General features: G+C 53.6%; 10 protein-coding genes across 10 annotated transcripts; 3 read left to right on the top strand and 7 right to left on the bottom strand.

Annotated features, from left to right (window-relative positions):
• Positions 1 to 2,642: 2,642 nt before the first annotated feature.
• On the bottom strand, positions 2,643 to 4,042 carry BU25DRAFT_4975 (uncharacterized protein). Its single transcript, XM_033700204.1, has 2 exons — positions 3,817 to 4,042; positions 2,643 to 3,733 (listed from the first exon to the last, which is right to left on the bottom strand). Exons 1-2 carry the CDS (start codon positions 3,846 to 3,848, stop codon positions 2,827 to 2,829), a joined length of 939 nt encoding a protein of 312 aa, XP_033567587.1. The 5' UTR covers positions 3,849 to 4,042; the 3' UTR covers positions 2,643 to 2,826.
• Positions 4,043 to 4,477: 435 nt separating this feature from the next.
• On the bottom strand, positions 4,478 to 5,613 carry BU25DRAFT_453168 (DUF947-domain-containing protein; the record flags this gene model as incomplete). Its single annotated transcript, XM_033700070.1, has 3 exons — positions 4,478 to 4,617; positions 4,673 to 5,378; positions 5,428 to 5,613. 3 exons carry the CDS (start codon positions 5,611 to 5,613, stop codon positions 4,478 to 4,480), a joined length of 1,032 nt encoding a protein of 343 aa, XP_033567586.1.
• Positions 5,614 to 5,754: 141 nt separating this feature from the next.
• On the top strand, positions 5,755 to 7,768 carry BU25DRAFT_405292 (HAD-like protein). The gene is made up of 4 exons (XM_033699741.1): positions 5,755 to 5,887; positions 5,940 to 6,427; positions 6,494 to 6,562; positions 6,617 to 7,768. Exons 1-4 carry the CDS (start codon positions 5,780 to 5,782, stop codon positions 7,581 to 7,583), a joined length of 1,632 nt encoding a protein of 543 aa, XP_033567585.1. The 5' UTR covers positions 5,755 to 5,779; the 3' UTR covers positions 7,584 to 7,768.
• A 54-nt stretch (positions 7,769 to 7,822) lies between these two features.
• Positions 7,823 to 8,792, bottom strand: BU25DRAFT_444155 (S-adenosyl-L-methionine-dependent methyltransferase; the record flags this gene model as incomplete). Its single annotated transcript, XM_033700023.1, has 3 exons — positions 7,823 to 8,423; positions 8,518 to 8,642; positions 8,694 to 8,792. The coding sequence occupies 3 exons, from the start codon at positions 8,790 to 8,792 to the stop codon at positions 7,823 to 7,825; spliced, it is 825 nt and encodes a 274-aa protein (XP_033567584.1).
• Positions 8,793 to 10,044: 1,252 nt separating this feature from the next.
• On the bottom strand, positions 10,045 to 12,068 carry BU25DRAFT_435899 (uncharacterized protein). Its single transcript, XM_033699991.1, has 2 exons — positions 11,763 to 12,068; positions 10,045 to 11,711 (listed from the first exon to the last, which is right to left on the bottom strand). The coding sequence occupies exons 1-2, from the start codon at positions 11,878 to 11,880 to the stop codon at positions 10,114 to 10,116; spliced, it is 1,716 nt and encodes a 571-aa protein (XP_033567583.1). The 5' UTR covers positions 11,881 to 12,068; the 3' UTR covers positions 10,045 to 10,113.
• A 38-nt stretch (positions 12,069 to 12,106) lies between these two features.
• BU25DRAFT_4933 (NADH-ubiquinone oxidoreductase 75 kDa subunit mitochondrial precursor) lies at positions 12,107 to 14,645 on the bottom strand. The gene is made up of 3 exons (XM_033700203.1): positions 14,209 to 14,645; positions 12,571 to 14,159; positions 12,107 to 12,517 (listed from the first exon to the last, which is right to left on the bottom strand). The coding sequence occupies exons 1-3, from the start codon at positions 14,515 to 14,517 to the stop codon at positions 12,376 to 12,378; spliced, it is 2,040 nt and encodes a 679-aa protein (XP_033567582.1). The 5' UTR covers positions 14,518 to 14,645; the 3' UTR covers positions 12,107 to 12,375.
• A 764-nt stretch (positions 14,646 to 15,409) lies between these two features.
• Positions 15,410 to 17,264, bottom strand: BU25DRAFT_4931 (uncharacterized protein). Its single transcript, XM_033700202.1, has one exon. It carries the CDS (start codon positions 17,124 to 17,126, stop codon positions 15,654 to 15,656), a length of 1,473 nt encoding a protein of 490 aa, XP_033567581.1. The 5' UTR covers positions 17,127 to 17,264; the 3' UTR covers positions 15,410 to 15,653.
• Positions 17,265 to 18,031: 767 nt separating this feature from the next.
• On the top strand, positions 18,032 to 18,933 carry BU25DRAFT_4897 (uncharacterized protein). Its single transcript, XM_033700201.1, has one exon. The coding sequence runs from the start codon at positions 18,322 to 18,324 to the stop codon at positions 18,772 to 18,774; it is 453 nt and encodes a 150-aa protein (XP_033567580.1). The 5' UTR covers positions 18,032 to 18,321; the 3' UTR covers positions 18,775 to 18,933.
• A 159-nt stretch (positions 18,934 to 19,092) lies between these two features.
• On the bottom strand, positions 19,093 to 20,564 carry BU25DRAFT_426943 (uncharacterized protein; the record flags this gene model as incomplete). Its single annotated transcript, XM_033699948.1, has 2 exons — positions 19,093 to 19,978; positions 20,029 to 20,564. The coding sequence occupies 2 exons, from the start codon at positions 20,562 to 20,564 to the stop codon at positions 19,093 to 19,095; spliced, it is 1,422 nt and encodes a 473-aa protein (XP_033567579.1).
• A 485-nt stretch (positions 20,565 to 21,049) lies between these two features.
• On the top strand, positions 21,050 to 23,209 carry BU25DRAFT_355694 (AICARFT/IMPCHase bienzyme). Its single transcript, XM_033699585.1, has 3 exons — positions 21,050 to 21,191; positions 21,243 to 22,583; positions 22,633 to 23,209. The coding sequence occupies exons 1-3, from the start codon at positions 21,173 to 21,175 to the stop codon at positions 23,070 to 23,072; spliced, it is 1,800 nt and encodes a 599-aa protein (XP_033567578.1). The 5' UTR covers positions 21,050 to 21,172; the 3' UTR covers positions 23,073 to 23,209.
• Positions 23,210 to 23,252: the final 43 nt, after the last annotated feature.

The raw sequence follows: 23,252 nt of genomic DNA, 5'->3' as shown, positions 1-23,252 counted from the left end.
GTCTAGGATTTCACTTTCTCGTAACATTCCATCAATCACAGTACCTAGCTTGCATGTCGGTCTTACGCCGATTCCAGGCCGCGTGATTTGACTGTCACAACCTCGTTTTCATCTGCTCCTGCTAGGCGAGGCTTTCGTTAGCAGCGGTCAGCCCACCGAAAAGGTCGGTAGCGCTTTGAGGGTGGCTGTCTCTGGTCGAGGGCCTCGGCGATTTCTGCGATAAAGGCAACCTGCCGCAGGATAGCAACCTATCAGAGCCCTGGTCGCAAAGCTTGCCCTATCCCCCGCACGACAGAACTGGATTTATCCGGCCGCCTCGAAGCTTGTCCCCAGGTTCTCCAACTTCTCCATCACCAATTCCACGCCAACGGTGTCAGATTCGCGGCGTGATACACCGAGAAGCGGGATTGCAGGCGGGCGGAGTGCGAATAACAGTTTAGCTGCTGCCCTTACCAGTTAGATACTCGATATCGCCGCTGACGCTAGAACGTTGCCATAACGCGGCACCAGACAAGGGGATTGCCGTCTCTTCCTCGCAAGATGGGAGTACTTCAATAAGATGGAGGAGTCGTGCTAGCCACAATTCCACGCTCATATAAATGATGTTGTAGATAAGATATGAGTGTACTGATGGGGTGGGAGTGGTACTGAAGGCAAGCTACCCCAGCTCAGTTGGTGGTCTTCGCTCACACAGTGATCTATCGCGTTAGTTCTTTCCATTTTGGTGCTCGTATTCTGTTACGCCTTTTACGAATCAGGTGCGTGAGGGGGAGCTGGAATCGAGGAAATTGAGTGGGTAAGTCTCGCGCGCGCCTACTCTTTCCCTCTCCACTCGCGGCTCCTGGGTCAATTGCGTGTGCGACTACCGTAGAAGCGCAATGAGACCAGGGGCTTGAATGCGCTGATAGAGTAACCAGCACTCAAGCTTCGTTCTCGAGCTTCTACGGTACGATGTGCGTGATGTGGACTACTTAGAGTTCACATGCCAAGGGGCGCCAGAGAGAACAGTGCCAGCCACCCGCATCTTGTATGTTCTTGTGCATATAAGCAGGTCATGAGAGGTATCCCTTCCGCCAGCCACGAGACGCGAACTGTCCCGCAGTTTACCGAGGTGCGACTGCCGGTGGTCTTCTCATTCATCCTTCCTTCTCCTTCCCTACACCCTTACGCACGTGACGCACACACTTAGCTCGGATGAGACATCGCAGGGCAGAAGCCTATGATCGAGGACCTGACATCGTTCGATCACCACAAATCATGATATCTCCTTTCGGTGGCTCGTGTAGACAGTCGCTCGGGCTGTGGGGCGAAACTGGGGGCATTGTGATCCGACGAGTGTGGAGCTACAGACCAAGTACATACCTTGACCACGTCGTGATTCACTCCAACCGCGCACATCAGGTGAATTAATGAATTAATGCTGCTAACAGATAATGTTGTCCCATCTTCGGACCCAAAGTGATAGCCAATGTTCAAGAACTACACCTGAGGCAGGAGGGCAAGGAGCACACTCTGCTAACTAGTGCTTCGCAGAATGTGCAGGCGCCTCTCCTTCTGGAACAAACAAGTCCCTACTTCTGTACCCACAGAGCAACATGCAGTGACTGGCTACCGAGTGAGTGGATACCACTTAGGCACAGTGTATGTGAAGGTATAGTCCAGGGTGTACTCCACGTTGTGTACCCCATCCGCTCCGCCGACCCACGACATTCGTCGTCTCGGCTCCTCGCATTGTGGATATCCCTGCAGGAACGTCTGTGTACCAACCCAAGGGGACTCCACACATTCGAGAATGAGCGTGCACTCGAAAGTAGGAAGGACAGCCAAGGCAATCCAGTGGTTACACTTCATCCTGCACGTTCTAACGCATGTAACAGCTCTACTAGGAGCCTCGTTCTAAATGACTACGTAGCAAGTCATTGCACAACCCCTATCTGATACAGTGTTACCGCGTAAAAGTGCCTGTCCAAGGATCACAGTAAGCACTCCTAATGAACCGCAAAAGATTTCGTTTGACAGGAGCCGTATCATTTAGACTACTCTCCCATAAACATGCATGCACACATCGTTCAGCCGTTCACCACGAAGTCCAATGCAGCCTCGTAAGCGACTCGCTAACTCCTTACTTCTCCACGTGGCGTCCACAAGTCGTACGCATGGCATGCTTGAAGCAGACAAGCTTCAGAAACCGTGTAGCGGAGTTCACATTGGCATGGCTAGCCAAGTGTGTCTCGTGGGTAGCTCATTTGTCAAGCGCAACGACCTCAGTCTGGAAGCAGCCGCGACGAACAAGCCCAGACAATCGCGAGAACGTACCTAGGGTTGAAGGAGAAGGCTTCCTGGGCGATACCTTCTCACCCTCGGCGAAGCCGCCAACATTACAGAGCACGACGGGACGCATGTCCATCGATATTAGACCTCGACGCCAGCAACCAGCCCTTCGGGAACAGCGAGTATAAATGAGCTGAACGGCACCAATAGTACGATAGTCATATACGACACTAATACGACCAGAAGAAAGACAATCATTGACCGAAGATAGATTTTGATTGCAACTCGAGATGATAAAATAAGATACAGTACAATGCAACAAGCCATCTCAAGAGGCATTAGAAGAGAAGTGAGGAGAACTATAAATAAGGATATTGAGCGTCCATAAACCCAATGGCAAACCGGAACGCCCTTATGCAACGTGTTTCGTTTCCTTCATACAAGTTGAACCAAAGCGAGCCTGCGCTCGCAAGGAGAAGTTGTCTCGTCGAGTCTAGACGTCGTGGAGCCTAGATGTCGTCAAGTCGTGCGTCGAGAAGTCTCGGCCTTCAAAGCTTACGCCTTGAGGGTACCGAAGTCGCCGTTGGTAAGACCGTTAGGCACAACATTAAGGCTAAACTTGCTGAAGTCCTTCTTCAAGTCGTCGACCTTGTTCGATGTGCCATTGGTAGCCTTCTTGTCGTCCTTGGAAATGTCATGCTTGCTCTGCGTCGGGCTGCCGACGACGGTGTCGTCTGTCTCCTCAGCATCGTCGTTCTCCTTCTGCTCTTGCTCCTCACCCTCGGGTCCGTCGACGGACTCAGATGCGTTGTCTTCAATATCGGCATTCTGCTCGAGCTCGGCGTCGTTCTGCTTGATTTCCTCCTCGACGTCGATAAGATCCTCGCCTTCGGCAGGGTCGTCGCGCGCATCGGGAACGACTTCCTCGTCAAGTCGCCAGTCCTGGATCGCGCAGATGATGTCGACAGCAAGCTGGCCGTTCTTGCGCAGTGCCTTGTCCCAGTGCGCAGGCAGACCCTTCTCGAGCACCATCATGCGCGCAATAGAGTGGACGAGCATGTGGCGCATGGGGCTGCCGTTCTCGGTGTTGGCGTAGATGTACTGCACGCGACGAAGGCCGGGGTACGAGTCGCTGAACTTGTACCATTCGCGGACGACCTGCAGGACGTCGGCGATCAGGTTAGGGATCTGAAATTTCTCGGCCATCAGGTACAGGTCGAAAAGCACGCCCAGGTCAGACTCCTCCCGGGGGACGGGGAGCGAGCTGGAGTAGAGCCAGCCGACGAAGGTCTTGAAGGCATTGTCATCGTCTTCCGGGAGGCCGAAGGATTGTGTTGTGTTGCCCTTGGCGTAGAAGATTTTGCGGAAGAAAGGTGAGTGGTGGCATAAGAGCTTCTCGTGAAGGATCCAGTGTGTGTTCTCTTCGCCGACGTAGATGTCGACCATGGAGCGGGAGAGGAGCCTGGAGACATCTTGTTAGTCACTGTAATATCAATGCGACTTGGTGTTGACTGGTTCCCAGCCACTCGAATTGATTGCACATACTCATTGAGCGGCTTCTCGTGTGTGCCAGACATGATGGGTATAGTGATCTTCGGCCGTTGCGACTAAATTAAAGCGGCACTAAGTGGCGGCGCGTGAACGTTGAGATCTCAACGGTCAACTCGTGGGGTATAAGACAAAAGGTCAAAAAGGGATCAAAAACTCGATGAATACAGAATGAACGACGTGAAATGTGGCCGTGCCGACCCTATAAGCAGGCAAGGAGGCTGGGAAGAGACATGCATCGATATGACGTCGGCGTTGACGCGCCGTGGTGTGGAACGGCACGTTTCTTGGAGAGACCCCTGTCAGAATGAGCGACCTGTCAGGGATCTTGGAGATCAATTCACCCAATGCGCATCGATATTCGCGAACGCCATCTCTTTTTGGCGCGGTCTTTGACACATTTGGTGGTGTGAGCTTGTGAAAACGTGCGGAAACCTGATGGGGGCTGGAACCCACATTAGGAGGTGTGAAGAGAGGTCCTGATGTACGACACGCTCAGAATGTTGAGCAACCTCGAGTGAGAAGTAATAGTACTTTCTCAGTTCGCCAGCAGTCACTCTGCTGGAAAGGGTATATGTGTGATATAGTAGCGTTAAAGTTCGTCGACAAACCTGCTCTTCCCGTCCAGATCCCGCCTCTGCAGCGGGTACCTGTGAGCTCATGCAGACCGTCGCTCCGCGGGCATGTTCCTCCGCTCCTTTGCGGTAACCTTCTTGCGACGGCGCTCGATGGTCCTGTCGCGCTGCTTCGATTTCATGTTCTGGAAGCGGTCGATCAGGGCAAGCTTCTTTTGCTCGGCTGCACAATGTGTTAGTGATAGAAAAGGTAGATTCCGGAGTTGAACGCAACATACACTTCTTCAGGTAGAAGGGCTGCTTTCCCTCCTTGATCAGCTCCTTCTCCTTCTTCTTGTGTTCTCGTACAACAGCTTGCTGCTCGTCCTTCCTTTGCTGAGTCTTCATTTGTGACTCCATTGACTCCAATTGTTTCCTCATCTGCTCCTTTTCGTCACCGTTTCTTGACTTCTTGATAGCCTTCTTGAGTTCTGCAATCTCAGACGCCTTGTAGTCATTCAAGAACGCATACCGGTTGCTGAGTGTATTCTCGTCCGGCCGGGGTCCGCCAATGTTCTCAAATCGTGGGTCGCGAAAGACAGGTTTCTTGACCTCGACAACATTTCGCTTGCGTGACACCATGCGTTTGCTCGACTGTACGGCGGGCGCGTGCTTGCTAGATCGTGCGTGCGGTGCGGCGTCTGAATCTGAGTCGTCCTCTCCGTCCTCGCTCTCGTCGCGCTCCTGACGCTTCGTCTTGCTCTTCTCAGCGGCCTTGGGCTTCTTGCTCGGGTGTGCCTCCCCATTTGCAATCTTCTCCGCCTTGATCCGTCGTAACCGCTCCCTCAGTGCCTCCAGCTTGTCTTCCTGTGATTTTGAGGAGTCCTCGCCTCGCTTGCGCTTCCGGTCTGTCGATTTCGAGAGCGCGTCCTGTGCTTTGGCTAGAGCCCCAAAAGAGATCTTGCTCATTTGTGCTTGTACTTGGTCGTCTCCAGATGCGTCTGACTGTAAAAAGTCAGTACAAGAAAGTAGAACCCTGCAATACAACTTTTACCATCTCTTCATCCTCAGAACCATCTGCAGCGTCATCTTCACTATCTGAGCCCACAACTTCGCCAGCGCCAAACTCTAGTACGGACTCGGAGGAAGATCGGTCCGTCACTTCGTAGTTCTCGCTGTTGTCTGAGCTTTCCTCGGCAGCACGCAGCTTGCGGTCAAGCTTGCTGGAGAGTGGCGGCATTTTGGTGTTTGTCTTGCTTCAGATAGACTCGAAGACAGTGATGCTGAGATCCAAAAAGTTAAGGTGGGCCCCACCATTCACCGACATTTAGCCGGCGCAAAACTAAGGTTGGGAGGCAACAGCGAACCTTCACGTGCCAGCCAGAAAGACTTCCTGCTTGAACTTCATGCTGCGGTCTTCACTTTCACTTTCACACCTCCTACAATCCATACTGAAAATATCGCACGCTGCTAAGCAAGCTCCGTTTGTTCGCCATGTCTGTCGAAATCGAACGGTATATTCCCCACGACGCTGCAGTCGCAGAGCCCAACACTAACCCACTCAAGGCCGCTGCCGGTCGTCACAACAGCGCATCTCCTTTACACACCCACAGTCAGCCTCCAGTCGCCGCCATGAACAACAACTTCAACCCTTGGGCGCAGCCATTCACGCCAAACTATGGCTACCCCGGGCAGCCCTACGAACAGAACCGCGAGCGCAACCGCAGTCAATGGCAAACGCCTACGCAAGGCTACATGTCACCTGTGTCGGTAGCAAGTGCGCCATGGAACGCAAACTACGGGCAGCCGCAGCAGTACTACTCGAATGGCGGGCCGATGTACAACGACGCCGCCGCGCAACAACAGGCGCAAGCACAAGGCTACTATTATCAGCGGGCGCAGTACTATGGCTACACTCAAGAATTCACGCCGATAAACGCCCTACAACAGGCTCTCGGGCAGACACCTCAGCGAAATTATCCCTTTTTCGGGCCATCTTTCGCGGCCATGCAGTCCCAGTCAGGCGTACAGGGTATTTCCAACGATGACCTACAGTATGCCTTCGATAAGCTCTACAAGGGCATCAAAGCAAGAACTCGCAGGACTAACATCAGCCGTAGGGCGTCAACTCCACTTTCTGACGACGGGCCCATTCAGGTAGTCACAGATGGTCTAGCCAACATGAAAGAGTACGACTCCCTTCGCCGGGTTGACCCTAGTTCGCGCATTAATAAACCCTATAGAGAGCCAACAGTGTATCCAACCACCAAGCCAACCGGAAGAAGCAGGGATCCAAAAATCATGCTGCCTGCACCAGCGCCTACTGAAGCGTACATGGCACAAGCGGCGGAAGAACCTTCTACAGTCGAGCTGTCCGGTCGTATACTCGTCATCCTCGATCTCAACGGCACTCTCCTCTACCGGCCTAACAGGAACAAGAAAACGATGATTGCGCGGCCATTCCTCATCCCGTTTTTGCGATACCTGTTTTCGAACTTTGCTGTCATGGTGTGGTCTAGCGCTCGCCCCGAGAATGTGGCTTCGCTCGTAGAGCAATCTTTGGAAGGGGACTTGAGGAAGGCTTTAGTGGCTCAGTGGGGTCGCGACGTCTTCAACCTAAAGCCAGAGCATTACAGCGCGAACGTACAGGTGTACAAGAACCTCGACCTGGTATGGAGCAAGGACGAGATTCAGAAGCAACACCCCGACTATGAGAATGGAGGCCGTTTCGGGCAACACAACACGGTCCTCATCGACGACTCGATGCTCAAGGCAGCCGCGCAGCCGCACAATCTACTCCAGATTAGCGAGTTCAACGCCGCACCACAGCAGATGCGGGAGGACAAATTACACGAAGTTGCTGGGTATCTCGAGGCTCTGCGTACACAGCGAGATGTTTCCAAGTTCATGAGGAAGGAGCCGTTCCAAAACGATGGTGGCAAATGGGTGTATGAGTGGCCAGAGAAGGACGCGACTACCCAAGGTACTGCCTACCAGGGTGGCCAGCTGCAAGGCAAGGTGTCGATGCAGAGCCCGTCAAAAAAGAAGGTCAAGCAGAACAAGAAGGCAAAGAAGCGCGAGGCAGCTGAGAGGGCTGCGAAGGCCAAAAAGAACGGAGGGGCCGAGCAGGCTGATGAGAGCGAGAGTAGCGGAGAAGACGAAAGGAGTGATGAAGTTGGGAGGAGCGACGGGGGCGTGAAGCGGTTCTGATTATGTCGCCAGCTTTGTGTTCTTGTATACGTACATCTTGGTGTGCATGTCACAGTTGTATGTGACAACAGCCTAATCCAGTTGGCACCTCAAGCAGCGAACTAGACGATTGAAAGGACCCTTCTGCGAATAAGAATTGCAGAAGTGCGGAGGACTTAGATACCCAATGACAAACAAGTTGAGCGAATCTTACTTACAAGTTGACTAAATATTTTTCATCGTATTTGGACGTCTATTCTTCATTTAAGGCTTGCAATCGCCCACCAATTGTCCTTCTCATACCCACTCTCGACGATCACACCGCCAGCCTGCTCTATATCTCCCTCAAGTTCTCCTTTCCTGTACAGATGGTAGTATCGTAGAAACGTCTTATCACCCTCTGGCTTGGTTTCTGGCGCCTCAGAGTTCTCTTCTTTTTGATCTTCGCTCCCTTTCTCTGCTTCACCGTTTTCCTGCGCCAGACCCTCTTCACCTCTCCTCTTCTGCTGCTTCTTCTTCTTCTTCGGAACCTTCTCCTTCTTAGCTGTCATAACCCACGGCACCATGACATCCTGCTCACTGCCTTCATCCCAGCCTCGTCGACTGCTCTTCTGCTCTAGCGCCCAGACGTAGATCAGTGCTTTTCCTCCACTCCCGCTTACGCCTTGCTGTGGCGGGCGCAGGAGATCTAGGATGCATTTGACGGCTTCCATGCGCCGTGCTGGCGTAGATAGGTGATGGACTACAGCTATTGAGATGGCGAAGTCGAAGGAGTGTGGTGGGTGGGGGAGGGAGAGGTTGTCTGCTACGACGACATCGTGGGGTTTGTGGTGTTGTGCGATTTTAACCAGATTTGTTGATCTAGTCACATGTCAATATAAACTTCGTCAAGAGCTAAATCTCTTGATATTGATCGAGGGCACCGGCAAAGTGATGCTCGATGATGGAAACATACCTGTCAGACCCCACAATGAAAACCTCTTTGTTCACAGCGAGATACTTTCCATTCCCACACCCTACATCAGCGCCAATAGCACCATTGGGTTGTTCCTTCAAGAAACGCTCGACTATCGGCCATGGCTAGATACGGTTAGCTAGTTTTGTAGCGAGAGAAGGAGGGGTGACGCACACCTTGTAGCGTGTGGATGAGAAGTGCGATGCAATCTGCTCGTAGACTTCATGCACGTGTTCTTCCTCGTAAGATAAACCTGCAGCCTCAGATACGGCCATTTTATCGAAGTTTGGCGTGGTGGATGTGTGGTGGTAAATTTGTAGGGTTTGCGCAGCCAATTAGGGAAGGGGAAGGGCCAAGGCGCTAGCGGTGAGTGAGTGCATTTGAGAGAGCTGAACGATCGTCCTGACTTCTTCTTTCATGCCGTTGTTGGCATTGTCACCATCACAGCCTGCAAGGATCTCTGTTATTTGGATTCTTTGATCGTATAGTACTAGACCTCAAGTGCTCACTACACGATACCTGGCTTTCATCATCTACATCTCCACTGTACTGCCAGAGGCAGCCGTCAATGACCCTCGAGTTGCAACTACCGAAGCCCTTGTGCATTGATCACACAACGAAAATGACAACGACTAAGATCTTTACACAGACAAACAACAGGAATGATCAGAGTAGCAAGAGCAACAGTGTCAACAACGCACTCTGCAATCAAAGTGTTTTCAAATGTACTCTCTGGTACATCAGGACGACTGCCTGCATACCTTAGCGTGGATTTTTTCATAACCGACTCGACGGATCTAGTAGTATTACGAACTCGTCATCAACCTCATATGCATGCTCTGGTCCACGCACTGATGCAGCCAATGGCCCTCATCGTTGCGCGCTCCACGATGGTACAGAACGTTGCTAAGGCGGTACTTCAGTGGCGTGATGTGGCCACGCTGTAGCGCCTAATACTCCGTCAGATCGAGCTGATCATTGATACGGATTGGGTTATTGTTCCTCCGTCCACTTCCGTCCACGATGTTCTGCTTCACACGAAGGAGCTGAGGCGCCGCATCAATGCGTAGGTGTTTGGTCCTCTGACGCCAGAGATTGCAGGTCACGTATTGAAATATACCCAGTACCTCTGGAGCGAATTTACGACCGAAAGATGTCTTGACTGAGTCAGCTTGTCCTCTCGGCAGGACACTGAGGTCGCGGACGCCAGCAATCCGTCTGTCGCGCCGAAGGGAAGCGGTTGCAGAGCTCTACATTCGCAGGTCCAAGTGACTTTGACCTCGAGGCTGAAGAGAGCATCGAACTGGCTTGGGTTATCGGCCAGCTGCGAGCAATGCGCCGGGCGTTGTCGTCTTTCACCCGCTGCCTCGCGGTCTGCTGAAGGGCAATGTTTGCGCGAGGAGGATTGCCGCGCAGAGAGTAGCGCGCATGATGTGTTCTTCTGTGAGAGGAATCGGACATGTTTAGTATCAGGTAACGCAGCTCAAGATGCGGATTACGATGGTGAAGATTGTTTGTAAGAGAAAGATTGTGATACGGTTCATGTAGTGCTGCGTAAGGACCTTCCCAGCCATCTGTGAAGGGGTCATTTTGAGTCTAGGGCTTCGCTCCTACCGGCTCCTCATCAGGGAATCGAATCGTCCTCTGCAAACCCACATCCGCCGTGCTCGCCGCTGCACTCGCCTCACCAGTCCCTCCCTCGCCTCTTGCCATCGTCGGCGCAGCCGATAGTGGCATAGGCGTCTGCACATTACTTCTCGACTGACTCCTCGAGTTGTCGCCGGAGCGAATGATAGACCTGCCAATGCGCACAACGCGGTTTGGCAACGAATCACCTCCCGTACGCGACCAACCTGGACGGCGTCGAAGCCGCTGCTCGATATCTGTAATTGCATCGTCGGCGCCCTCTGCAACGTAGAACGGCTCCGGCTCTTCGCTTCGAGATGAGATGGCGCGCGAAAGCGTGCGAGGGATGAAGAAACCGAGTTTGCCGAGGGGAATGCTAAGGCCGTGGACGATGACCGAGCAGATGATCAGGAACCAGATGACCACGTTCATGACTTCAATAAGGTACGCTGCGTCCTCTCTAGTTCCATCGTCGACTTTGATCTTGTTGAGGAACTCAATGCTGACATAGAGGTAGAAAGCGGCACTGACACCAATGGGGCCGAAGAAACCGACGAAGAGTGCTTGTCGCTTTTGCTCGATCTGGTGGATCTGCTTGTGCATCCCGAAAACGATAGGAGGGCGGCGGAGTAGGAGAACTAAAATACCGAGAATGACTAGTCGCCAGATGGGGATGACGTTGTTATGGTAGAACTCTGCCCATGGGCAGATCGCCCCGAACCAGATGAATATCGATACGTTGAGGAGCATGTCGATGGTTGGTTGGAAGGAGTCGTCCATGGTCTCGAGGCGGAACCAGTCGTCCCAGGTGAATGTGTTGCCAGCGATAAAGCAGGCTAGGACATCGTCGCTTCCGATCATGCCAACGGTGCCGACGATGAATAGAGCGAGGGTGATGGCGAAGACGAGGAAGCTTTCGCGATCAACGTACTTCCTCTCTTCAGCCCAATGCAACAACTCTTTTGCGAGCCATCCTACGACGGCGCCGTAGATGACACTCAAGATAATGGTGTATCCCAACGTTTCTCCAAACCACAATCTAATGGCGGTACTTGCTTTGCCGTCCTGACCAAAGCCATCGTTCCCATGACTGCCAATGTGCTGGATTAGATAAAGTGGCAGGAACAGGAAGGGGTAACCCAATCCATCATTAGCTCCAGACTCAGCAACAATGATCTTCTGAAGTTCCTTGGGAATGTTCTTGTCCGCAAACTTGCCCTTGACGATAGAGTTGGACAACACAGGGTCTGTAGGGGTGACACAAGCACCAACCGCCAAGGCCTGCAAGAAGCTTATATGAGGGACCAGTGCGAAGACGAGGAGGCTGGTGATGAGCCACATAGTCGTCATGACGGGACCGAGGAGTAAGGCCAGACTCTTCCATTCTGTTTTCAGGTACTTCGACGGCAGTTGCACGCCGGCAAGGACTAGTTGCACGCCAAGTACGACGCGGGTGAAGTACAAGGTAATGGAGTCCAAGTTTTCAATAGAATGCAGAGCATATTCGTGCGGTCGTATCCAGTTGGTTGCATGCGGGGAAAAGATGAGTCCAGCAATGAGGGATATCACTAGGTTTGTCAGAGTTCGAACACACAAAATCAGCAATACATGTGACTCACGCGCTTCTGAGAGGTAGAACTTCTCTTTCATCAAATAAGACACAAGGCCAAACAAGGTGATGAACCCGCCAAGCGAGGCGCACACGATGTTGAAATTCGTCAACGCCAGTGTAGGCATGGTGGTGGTTGTATTCAAAAGTTGTCAGGAATCCCAAGACAATGGTAGATGCAGGGTTGGCTGTCGTGGTGCACAATGAGTTACCTACAGTAGGCGTGTTCACTTGACTGGAGCAGCGACTGTATCGAACGAGGCTAACTTTGGTGCTTTGAGAAGCATTGAATATGACGTTTGATGGTAAAACTTTCCTATCAGGAAAGACTAAGTGGGAGTGTGTCTGAATCACAGAGGACGGTACAAGAAGTCAACCTGGGGTAGTGTGCCTTGGCATGCCGATTTTATTCGCGCAATGCAAATCAAGCACCGAAAGGGTAATGTTGGACTGTAGTCAAGCTCACTAACATTCGGACTCCATGGCATATAATTGAACAAATACGCTGGTATTCTCATACACTCTACACCACGCAAGTCACATGCCAGGACTGATAAAGGAAAATGTGAGCCTATGTACAATTCAAAACTCCCCCCGTTTTCAAAACCGTGCTTTACATTAGCTTAGATGTTGGCTGCCGACGCGATCTGGGGTGTTCCCTGAGGCCCGTAACCGACCTGAGGGTCGGGGTATCCAGGTGCCATGAAGTTGGTCTTGGAGTTCTTCTGCTCCTTCGCTGCTGAGCATCGTGCCATTGTCGGTGAACTAGACAACAGTTAGTACTTGGTATCAATGATGGTTTTCTAAGCGCAACTTACTTTCTCGAGATGGCGTCTGTGAAGAAGAAGTTCTTGATAGGCTTCTCAAGAGCCTGGCCTGACGACTGCGAACCCTTGTTCTGGTCTACCAGCTGGACCTTGCTGAGGCCAGGCAGGGAAGTCGACTCGACCAAGTCGTATCTCCTGAGAGCAGGAGAAATCTCCTCCATACGGTCACGAAGCTGCTCAACATCATCGTAAGGCAGCTCAGCACCGAGGTACTCTGATGCAGCACGGATGATCTTCCAGTCTTCTCTCGAAGCACCAGGCAGACCAACAGCAGCACGAGACATCTGTACACGACCCTCAGTATTGACGTATGTGACAGACTTCTCTGTGTAAGCGGCACCAGGAAGGACAACATCAGCAAGCTGAGCACCGCGGTCACCGTGATGGCCCTGGTAAACGACGAAAGCGTCCTTGGGCAGCTCAGCCTCATTGATCTCATCAGCACCAAGCAACCAGACGAACTTGGGCTTGGTGTTGGCAACCTCGGGCGAGGGAACTGTGAAGCCAACATCGTAAGCACCAGTGCGGGAAGCTGTTCGCTGAAGAACGTTGTAGCCGTTCCATTCAGGTGTGGCGAAGCCAGCCTTGTTCTTCTCAACAAAAGAACCAACCTGCTCGAAGATGGACTTAGCATCCGGGTGCTCAGCAACAGCGCTACCAACGATGATCATTGGCTTCTTGGCGCCCTGGAGTACCTTGCCAAACTCGCCAGACAAAGCGCCCTTCAGGTCATTGGCGTTGGCTCCGAGGTTCGAGTACTCGAAAGTACTTTCGAAGTCTTCACCAACGAGACCGATCTGTAGGTCGGACCTCAACCACTGCTTGCGGATACGGGCGTTGAGAACGGCGGCCTCGTGTCGGGGGTTGGTACCGATAAGAAGGATGGCATCAGCCTCCTCGACACCGTAGATCCTGGAGTTGAAGGAGTAGTTGGCGCGGGAGTCGATACCGTGGGCAATAGGCTGGCTACCTCCGGGCTGGTCGAGAGCCAAGTTGTCAGAACCAAGCTTGTTGGCGAGGTCCTTTGCGGCGACGAGAGTCTCAGCCTCAACAAGGTGACCAGCAACGAACTTGATCTCGTTCTCCTTGGGTGCGATCTTCTTGAAAGCGTTTCCGATCTCAACAAGGGCCTGCTCCCATGATGCGGGCTGGAACTGGTCGTCGACTCGAATGAGCGGGTTGACCAGGCGCTGTGTGCTGAGAGCGTCGCATGCGAATCGGGTCTTGTCGTTGATCCATTCCTCGTTGACGTCGTCATTCAGACGGGGCAGAATCCTCATGACCTGGATACCACGGGAGTCGACGCGGATGTTGGAGCCAAGGCCGTCAAGGACATCGACAGTCTCGGTCTTGTACAGCTCCCAAGGACGGGCCTTGAAGGCGTATGGCTTCGAGACCAGGGCACCAACGGGGCAGAGATCGATCACGTTTCCGGAAAGCTCAGAGTCGAGGGAGGTCTCAAGGTATGTGCCGATCTGGAGGTCGTTACCACGGCCTGTAGAGCCCATTTCGGGGGCACCAGCCACGTCGTTGGAGAAACGAATGCATCGTGTGCAGTGGATACACCTATTCATGGAAGTCTGGCAGATGTAAGCACAGCGTTCGCACGCCTTACGTTGAATCTCCTACCTTGATCAGAGGGCCAATGTTCTTGTCCTCAACGGCACGCTTGCCACCGATCTCGTGGAATCGACCGCGGTCGGCTCCGTACCTCATCGACTGGTCCTGGAGATCGCACTCGCCTCCCTGGTCGCAGATGGGGCAGTCGAGCGGGTGGTTGGCGAGCAGGAACTCCATGACACCTTCGCGCGCCTTGTGGACGAGCGGCGAGTCGGTCTTGACTACCATGCCTGGCTGCACCGGCCACGCGCACGACGCAACTGGCTTGGGAGCCCGCTCCACCTCGACCAGACACATACGGCAGTTACCGGCAATCATCAGCTTCTCGTGGTAGCAGTATCGCGGGACGGTGCTTCCGGCCTTTTCGCAGGCCTGGATGAGGGCGGATCCAGCTGTTCGGGGGCGTCAGGACTGTCTCTGCAGCTGCGAGCGGGGTCAGTGAGGCGGCGTACCTTCGATTGAGACCTTCTTTCCATCTGCAGTAGCTGTCAGCGCTCGCCGTCGCGGGCAATGGGGGGGGGGGGGTGGTGGCACAAACCGATTGTGAGCTCGACCTCTGCAGGCCGGGGGGCCGAGGCAGTAAAAGCCCGGCTGCCATTGAGGGCTGCGCTGTAGGCAGGCCTCCTCAGCGACCGGATCAATTGTTGCCGCAGCATGTTGGGGGCGTGTGAAGGGGGCGATGGGACGTGTTGCGGGTGGTCGTTCAGAGCTTCAGTTTATCAGATCCACAAGTCGATGAGAGCTGCCAAGACCATCATCGACAAAGTGGCAGGCGTGATTGGTCAGGTGTCCGAGCGCCTGCCCGGCGAACAAAATTCTCTGGCTGCCCACACCCTCTTCTCTTCTTCACTCATTACGGGCACAATTTATTGTAGGAAGGTCGAGCCCTCTACTCGACTCTCCTCTATTACGTGTCCCAGAGCACGACTTACTGTGCGAGGTAGCTGGAGCAGAGGAGGCATCTGATGATATCTTGTTCCTTACCAACGTCGCTACATACTGCTGTGAAAATGAATCTATGACACTGTGACGAGAGTATCAGCCTGAGGGAGCAAGAAGCAGCCTTGTTGTAGCTTTGCAACCGCTGCATGCTGATTCGACGCCGTGACATAACAGGCACGCCTGACACAGCTGTTTACCCGGATGCTCCGGGGGTTGTTCAAGCTTAAATCCAGTGCCATGATGCCTCCGCTCAACTGACAGCTTCACTGTAGGTGTCACTTCTTCATGATGAGTTGTTGTAATGAACATATTCATGCTTTTCATTATCTTGCCATGTCGATCTACAAATCTCATCTCAGATGGCTCGGAAGCCAGGATATCGAGCTCTTTCCTCTTCTATGTAGCTCTAAACGATCAAACTCCAAGCGAAAAGAAGAGATGACCACGACCCCGAAACGCCTTTTCAATGAACACAGCATGATCTGCACTAGATCATACTCTCATCACACAGTCTACTCCTCAGGGCCGATCTCCATCTTCGCGCCCTTGCCAGCAGTCGTCTGAGCAACCGGGGCCATGATCTTAGCGGGTGGGACACCAAGACCGTTGTGGTTGCGGAAGAAGAGAACACCAGCGGCCTCGCCGGTGGCACCCTCGGTGGGCTCAACCCACTGGCACATGCGGGCGCTCTTCCACATGGACTTGAGGAAACCAATCGAGCCACCCTCGGTGTCAGCGCGGTAGTGCTTGCCCATGACAGGCTTGATAGCCTCAGTGGCCTCATCAGCGTTGTAGAAGGGGATGGTCGAGATGTAGTGGTGGAGAACGTGGGTCTCGATGATGCCATGGAGGAGAACGCGTCCGATGAAACCGAACTCGCGGTCGATGGTAGCAGCGGCTCCGCGAACGTAGGTCCAGGTCTGAGCGTCGTAGTGAGGAAGAGTGGGGTCGGTGTGCTGGAGGAAGGTGATGGCAACGAGCCAGTGGTTGACCCAGAGGTAGGGGATGATGTACCAGACGAGGAGGTTGGCGAAGCCGTAGTTCTTGCCGACCCAGGTAAGGGCAGCGAGCGTGATGGCGATACCAACGTCAGAGAGGAGGATGAGCTTCTCGTCCTTCCTCTCGTACAGAGGAGAGGCGGGGTTGAAGTGGTTAACACCCTTGAAGAGACCGTTCTTCTTGCCGGTACCCTTGCTCTCAGACTGGCGCTCGTGGAAGTTGTGGCCGGTGACGTTGCTGATTAGGTACATGGGCCAGCCACCGAGCTGTTGAACAACCATGTGGGTGAGAGTAGCGATAGGAGTCTCTTCGGTGAGCTCGTGAAGCTCGTGGACAAACTTGCCGACACGGGAAGCGTAGACCTCACGGGTCTTGGGGACGAAGACCATGTCGCGCTCCATGTGGCCGGTAGCCTTGTGGTGTTTGCCGTGGGAGATCTTCCAAGAGAAGTATGGGACGAGAAGAGCGGAGTGGCAGATCCAGCCAACGGTATCGTTGAGGACCTTGGAGGGAGAGAAGGCCTGATGACCGCACTCGTGGGCCATGACCCAGAGACCAGTTCCAGACAGACCTTGCATGAAGGTGTACAGAGTCCACAGGACAGCGCGGACGGGCATCGAGGGAATGGTCTCGGGCGTCACATAAGTGTAGAAGAGGTAGAAGGTACCCGCGAGCTGGGCAAGATCGCGAGCAACGTAGCCCAGACTGCGTACGGCAGAGCGCTCGAAGCAGTGCTTGGGGATGACAGAGCGGAGCTGGCCAATGGTGTAGTCGGGGATCTTGAACTCGTTGCCGTAGGTGTCGAGGAGCTTGCCGGTGGGCTTAGCAGCGACCTCGGCCTCAGAGGCGAGCGACGAGAGGGAAGTGTTGGAGGCCGATCCTGCTGGAGAATCGGAGGGCGAGTTCGCAATGGTCGAGGGGGCCGAGTCGGCGGTGACATTGCGCCTCAAAGCACCCGTAGGACGGGCGGTGGTAGTAGCAGCCATCTTGAAACCGAAGATGAGATGTCGATAGCGATGGTGTCAAAGTTCCTCAATGGTGAGAAGAGGGGCAATAGGAAGGGCAATAGGAGGGACAAGTTGCAGAGAACTTGTTGGGAATGCAGATCGTTTGTTGAGGTCGAATGCCTGCAACGACAAGAAAGAACGATGGGCTGAAGACCTTCACGGAATTGCAAAGCCCAAGAGGAATTGAAGACTGACCGAGAGTGGGAGCGCAGTTTTTAAAGCACCACGGATGCCCCAGGCGGTGTCGATGGAATTTTAGGTAGACCCTGACACGAACGGTAAGCGTCGCGAGCAAAGGGTGTTCGAGAACAGGGATACCAATAAGACAGGTCCAGCTCGGCTGCTAATACACTCCGATCTCTCTATCTCTCCACTCGGAAAAATGCCAGACTGATCCTTATGGATACACTTGCCACCGCATTGAGCTCTCTGAGCACTGCAGCGACTGCGAAACACAGCTTGTGCGGTACAGTGCCCACAGTGGCGGCAGGACTCGCGCATTCTCTAGCCTCAACACGCCTCTCTGCCTCGTCTGGGGCGCTGGATCGCAAGCCGATGCCCTCTGTCCGCTGTCTTGGCGCATGGGCACGGCTTTCAGACCGCCAATTCGCACCACCCATCACGCGTTCTTTTCCGCTGATTTGCTCTACGGCCTCGCCTAGAGGTCGAACTGAGCAGGTACCAAGTCTGTACCGACCCGCTTTGTGCCAACGTCCGAGGCCATGCCGGCTTGCAGACATAGCATTGAGGTGCTCAGGCACTCAGACAACGTTCGCAGAGACATTGAAGATGCCGAACATGCCGATTGAGCTTGATGACAGTCGCAATTGCACGATGTTGCTGGTGGATCTTGTCGCGAAAAGCAACCGGGATCTCTGCAAAGATCTGAGGTTCTATGCAGGGCAATGGCTAGTGTGTCTATCTGATAAGGTGATAGGTCAGACCACCGAGGCTTCAGCTCCGTTCCTGAGTGGCGAGTCAAAGCGGTCATACATTGACCGAGTTTTCGAAGTACCTTTGTATATACCGATCGTGCGCCCATCATTGTGTGCGCAACAGTGGTGATGACAGTCAGCTCGGATAAACGATCCGCCTCGTCACAGCACTGCGATTGAGGATTTCGAATTCATGCCTGTTGACATTGATCTGCAAGAATCACGTCAATCGCTATCAGATGCTGTTGGATGCAAGCTGTAAGCACCCTCATACTCCGATAACTCATGTGAAAGAGGGGCATTCATATCGGTCATGGTCGCAAATGAGAGCCGCTGACGAAAATGTTCAGCTGTTTGCAGGAAGTCGGTCGCATATGACGGCCAATGATAGCCATTCATCACCACACGTCTTGATCGAGAGCACCGATTGCACAGCAACCATTAGTACCACGCTCCCAACATCAGACCTCCCCTTGCGATCACAAACTGAGAGCGTTGTTCGAGGCATCGAGTATCTAATCAGGTCAACGATCAACAAACAGCATCAGTCGAGGCATGATTGCGGTCAAGATGCGTCCTCTTTTGCACTACGACACCTTCAATTTTCCAGGCACTCGATTTCAATCGCTCTGGTAGCCTCCATGGGCAGTCATCAATCTACCTCTGCGCCACCACCGTCAGACGTCGTCTGAAAGTGGGTCTTCTCCAGACTTTCATATGCCAAAATTCCCAGGTTTACGAGACTTCGATCGCCCCTAAAGCACCGTTGAGCGGGCGTTCGACGGGTCCTTTCCATGCCAGACTACACCTAGCGTCGGAGCACTCTTTCCAAACGCTGTCAGACGTGGAGATGTGGTGTGGAGTCAGTGAACCTCAAGCTTGGCAGCACCGTGAACGAGTGAATGTTTGCAGGCGTCTGGATGATGAGACTAGCAGAGTCTGTCGAACTTGCAATGGAATCATCTTATGATATATATGTTATACAGATGTGAGATAGAAGCCGGCAAGGCCTATGCTCCCAGCTTCATTAACCCCTGCCAACCGATCTTCTTCCAGGTGACGAATGCCAGCAGCGCGACAACACCTATCCTCCCTGCAAGAGCCGTAGCCACAGCTTTCCTCACAATGGGATAGTATCCTTCCAGCATTGAGTTGACAGCCGCACCTCTCGCAACCATCTTCGCTCGCCCAGTCTGTCCCCACCCACGCCCAACACCCAACCCTGCTATCCCAACCTCACCAGGCTTGTCCCCTCCCTCCTCACCTTCGCTAAAAATCGGCCCAACAGCCTCGCTCCCGAAGCCCGGTAAATCCTGCTCGCCCGCTGTAGTCGAAGAATGCGTGGTCACCGTTGACATCTCAAGAGACTTCTGCCTCCTAAACCGATACGACATAGCCCACATTACAAACCTTACATCCCAGCTCGTAAATGTCGGATACGTCCACAACTCCAGCGCATTATGTGGCGGAATATGTTCCAAGAAGTCACTCACAACGCCCAACGTCAGCCCCCAAAGCAGCAGCGACGGTTTCCCATCGCCTCTCTCCTCGCCAAGCACCAGCTCCCTCGCCTTTGTCATTGGTCCTTTCGGCGGCGCGCTGAAAGCGGGCACGAAGTCGGGTATTGTGGCGCAGTGTGTGGAGTTTGAGGGCACGAGGCGGATTGCTGCGAACATCATTTTCGAGAGCATGGCTTGTAGGAACCAGCGCTTTATCCCGAGCTCAGATTTTGCGAGGCGTGCGGAAACGTCGGCGTATTCGTGGGTTCGCAGGACGGGGGAGAGGAGCGCACGGATGGGCACCCAGTGCGAGGAGGCTACTTCGGTGGGTTGGAGGCGTTGGGTTGGGTAGTTGGGGGAGGTGAGGAGGTAGATATAGGGACATAGCACCATTAGACTGGAGCGGTCAGCAGAGCTAGGCAGAGTGGAGTTATGGGAAGTGCTTACGGGACTTTACCCCAGCTTGTGGTGACTATCCGCTGAGGCAGGTTGCCGACTGCGATCGCGTTGTGGTAACTCAAATCAATACCTACTTCTTCCAGCGCTTCTCTCATGGCTGTGACAGCATCGTCGTCGTCTTCTGGGTCTCTCTTCCCCCCAGGCAATGCGACATGACCATTCCACTTGTCTCCTATCCTTGTCGCCCGTTTGATGAAGAGGATCTCAGGGTCGCCATGCTTCACCCAGTCCTGCTCGAAGAAGGCATGTAGGATGTCCTCGAAGCTAAGCTTCTGACCAGAACCTGAAGCGGCGGAGGATCGTCGACGGGATTTTGGTGGATGCTGCGACGCAGATTGCGGAGGCTTGTCTGAGTATGCTGGCCAGTGGTTGTAGTTTGGTTGTACGCGCAAGATCAAGGCGACTGAGGCGCGCTTTGGGACCTTGGGAGGACACGCGACCTCAGGGTATGGGTGTGTGTTGAGCTCGAGAAGGACCGACTTGAGGTGTGCGATCAGGTCTTCGGTGCCTGTTGGCGCTGCCATGCTGGCGCGTTGTGCTAGCTTTGGGCTGTGACTGGATTCTAGTCTGTTACCATGGTACGGATATTGCGTATAACATGAAACTTCGCTCTGACACGGCGAAAATAGCTTGTGAACAAACAAATGTATATAAACAGTGCAATGTGTACTAATGAAAAATGTACATTAGGTAACGTTGGTTCATACAACTCGAGGTTGATGGAGATGGTCAAGTAAGCTCTTGGACGATGCAGTGAAATATGGAGAGCCGAGGCTAGCGTTAGTCATGCAAGCTGGGGTCATGCAATAGAAACAACAAGTGTGTGGACAGCAAGGTAGATTGACTACAGCATACTGTCGCGCAACCACTTCAGTATGGTCGTAGATGCGGAGATGTTGAAGATGTTTGCTCGGTAACGCTGCCGTCGAAGGAAGCTGTAGCGAATGGGAGCCACCGAGATCGGAACAGGAGGGGAAGGGAGCATCGTCACAGCGGGGCAGATTGCTGCGCAAAAATATCGAGACACCCCACGCTGGGCGCCAGTGCTTTACGTATACCCCAGATACCCTTTGCATTGTATTCCTTTCCACTCCAATTGATTATACACAGTCATTTGAAGCAATCAGTCAATATGGGTGGCCAAAAGACTGGTGGGTATCCCACTGAAAACACCCCACCATAGCAAGTCTAACAATCCATAGCTATCATCTCCGTCTATGACAAGACAGGTTTGCTTGACCTGGCTAAGGGCCTCAAGGATGCTGGTGTCAGGCTGCTTGCCTCTGGCGGCACAGCCAAGATGATCCGTCAGGCTGGCTTCGATGTTGAAGACGTCTCTGCCATCACAAAGGCACCTGAGATGCTCGGCGGACGCGTCAAGACTCTTCACCCTGCTGTCCACGGTGGCATCCTCGCGCGCAACCTCGACTCAGACGACTCGGACCTCTCGGCGAACAGTATCGACAAGATCGACTTCGTCGTTTGCAACCTCTACCCCTTCTCCGAGACCGTTGCCCGGATCAACGTCACAATCCCAGAGGCCGTCGAGGAGATTGACATCGGCGGCGTCACTCTTCTGCGAGCTGCGGCCAAGAACCACGTGCGCGTCACCATCGTCAGCGACCCTAACGACTACCACGACCTTCTTACCGAGCTCAAGAACAACAATGGCGAGGTCTCTGAGAAGAGCAGGCAGCGATACGCGCTCAAGGCCTTCGAGCAGACATCCACATACGACAGTGCGATCTCTGAGTTCTTCAGGAAGAAGTACGCCGGCGATGGCGAGCAGTTCCTTCCTCTGCGATACGGCGCCAACCCTCACCAGAAGCCTGCGACCGTCTCCATGCCAGACAAGCCTTTGCCCTTCAAGGTTCTTGGTGGATCGCCCGGATACATCAACTTGTTGGATGCCTTGAACGCATGGCCCCTGGTCCAGGAGCTGAGCAAGGCACTCAACTACCCGGCTGCTGCCAGCTTCAAGCACGTTTCGCCTGCCGGTGCCGCCATCGGTGTCCCCCTCAGCGCTGAGGAGAGGCAGGTGTACATGGTCGACGACATTGAGGGTATCGAGAACTCTGGTCTTGCGCAGGCTTACGCCAGGGCTCGTGGTGCCGACAGGATGTCCAGCTTCGGTGACATGATTGCTCTGTCCCACGAGGTCGACCTACCGACCGCTAAGATCATCAGCCGCGAGGTTTCTGATGGTGTTATTGCGCCTGGCTACTCCGCTGAGGCTCTCGACATCCTCAAGAAGAAGAAGGGTGGCAAGTATCTTGTCCTCCAGATGGACAACGACTATGTCCCATCCACCGAGGAGACAAGGACAGTCTACGGTATCACCCTCAAGCAGCACCGCAACGATGCCAAGATCGTCCCTTCGGACACCTTCAACACCGTCATCGTCCCCAAGGGCACCGGTGCTCTGCCTGAGTCAGCTCAGCGTGATTTGACTGTGGCCACCATTGCGCTCAAGTACACTCAATCCAACAGTGTCTGCTACGCGCTGAACGGTCAGGTCATTGGCCTTGGTGCTGGCCAGCAGTGTAAGTCTACTCTGACATAAACGATACATCTTTGCTAATTGTTGTCCAGCTCGTATCCACTGCACACGCCTTGCCGGTGACAAGGCCGACAACTGGTGGATGCGCTTCCATGAGCGTACCCTCAACCTCAAGTTCAAGAAGGGCACCAAACGTCCTTCCAAGTCCAACGCCATCGACCTTCTCTGCTCTGGTCTTGTCCCCGATGCCGGCATTGAGTACGATGACTTTGCCGCAAACTTCGAGGAAGGCCAGGTTCCTAAGTCGTTCACTTCGGAGGAGCGCAAGGAATGGTTGTCGAAGCTCCAAGGTGTTGCTCTGTCTTCGGACGCGTTCTTCCCTTTCATCGACAACGTCTTCAGGGCGCACAGGAGCGGCGCCAAGTACATTGCTGCACCGACAGGAAGCCAGAACGATGGCGCAGTTTTTGAGACCGCCAAGAAGCTCGGTATCACGTTCGTCGAGCAGCACATCAGGCTGTTCCACCACTAAGCAGTGGTTTTTGTGTGTTTTCAACAGGCGCATGGGATTTACGACGTTCACGTAAGACGGTTTGATTGGGCATAGATTCCCCAAAATGTGGATATCAAAAGGGTTATGAGGTTATAGGGACGAACAACTACACATTCAACATGACTTTTCACATTCCTTTCTTCTGCCGTCTCCCATCAG

This window comes from Macroventuria anomochaeta, assembly GCF_010093625.1.
Source record: "Macroventuria anomochaeta strain CBS 525.71 unplaced genomic scaffold BU25scaffold_1, whole genome shotgun sequence".
In the NCBI taxonomy this organism is placed as follows: Eukaryota; Fungi; Ascomycota; class Dothideomycetes; order Pleosporales; family Didymellaceae; genus Macroventuria; species Macroventuria anomochaeta.
Note: the sequence above shows the minus strand (reverse complement) of the source record. Positions and strands in the feature narration are given on the sequence as shown.

Coding starts and splice junctions, on each gene's coding strand:
- BU25DRAFT_435899 (XM_033699991.1), bottom strand. CDS start 11,880: ATGCCTACACTGGCGTTGACGAATTTCAACATCGTGTGCGCCTCGCTT. Junction 11,712..11,762: donor GTTCTACCTCTCAGAAGCGC/GTGAGTCACATG, acceptor TGACAAACCTAG/TGATATCCCTCATTGCTGGA.
- BU25DRAFT_4931 (XM_033700202.1), bottom strand. CDS start 17,126: ATGGCTGCTACTACCACCGCCCGTCCTACGGGTGCTTTGAGGCGCAAT.
- BU25DRAFT_4897 (XM_033700201.1), top strand. CDS start 18,322: ATGCTGTTGGATGCAAGCTGTAAGCACCCTCATACTCCGATAACTCAT.
- BU25DRAFT_4933 (XM_033700203.1), bottom strand. CDS start 14,517: ATGATTGCCGGTAACTGCCGTATGTGTCTGGTCGAGGTGGAGCGGGCT. Junction 14,160..14,208: donor ACATTGGCCCTCTGATCAAG/GTAGGAGATTCA, acceptor TACATCTGCCAG/ACTTCCATGAATAGGTGTAT. Junction 12,518..12,570: donor ACAGACGCCATCTCGAGAAA/GTAAGTTGCGCT, acceptor ACTGTTGTCTAG/TTCACCGACAATGGCACGAT.
- BU25DRAFT_4975 (XM_033700204.1), bottom strand. CDS start 3,848: ATGTCTGGCACACACGAGAAGCCGCTCAATGA. Junction 3,734..3,816: donor CACGAGAAGCCGCTCAATGA/GTATGTGCAATC, acceptor AGATGTCTCCAG/GCTCCTCTCCCGCTCCATGG.
- BU25DRAFT_405292 (XM_033699741.1), top strand. CDS start 5,780: ATGCTGCGGTCTTCACTTTCACTTTCACACCTCCTACAATCCATACTG. Junction 5,888..5,939: donor ATGTCTGTCGAAATCGAACG/GTATATTCCCCA, acceptor AACCCACTCAAG/GCCGCTGCCGGTCGTCACAA. Junction 6,428..6,493: donor ATTTCCAACGATGACCTACA/GTATGCCTTCGA, acceptor CATCAGCCGTAG/GGCGTCAACTCCACTTTCTG.
- BU25DRAFT_355694 (XM_033699585.1), top strand. Junction 22,584..22,632: donor CCTTGGTGCTGGCCAGCAGT/GTAAGTCTACTC, acceptor ATTGTTGTCCAG/CTCGTATCCACTGCACACGC.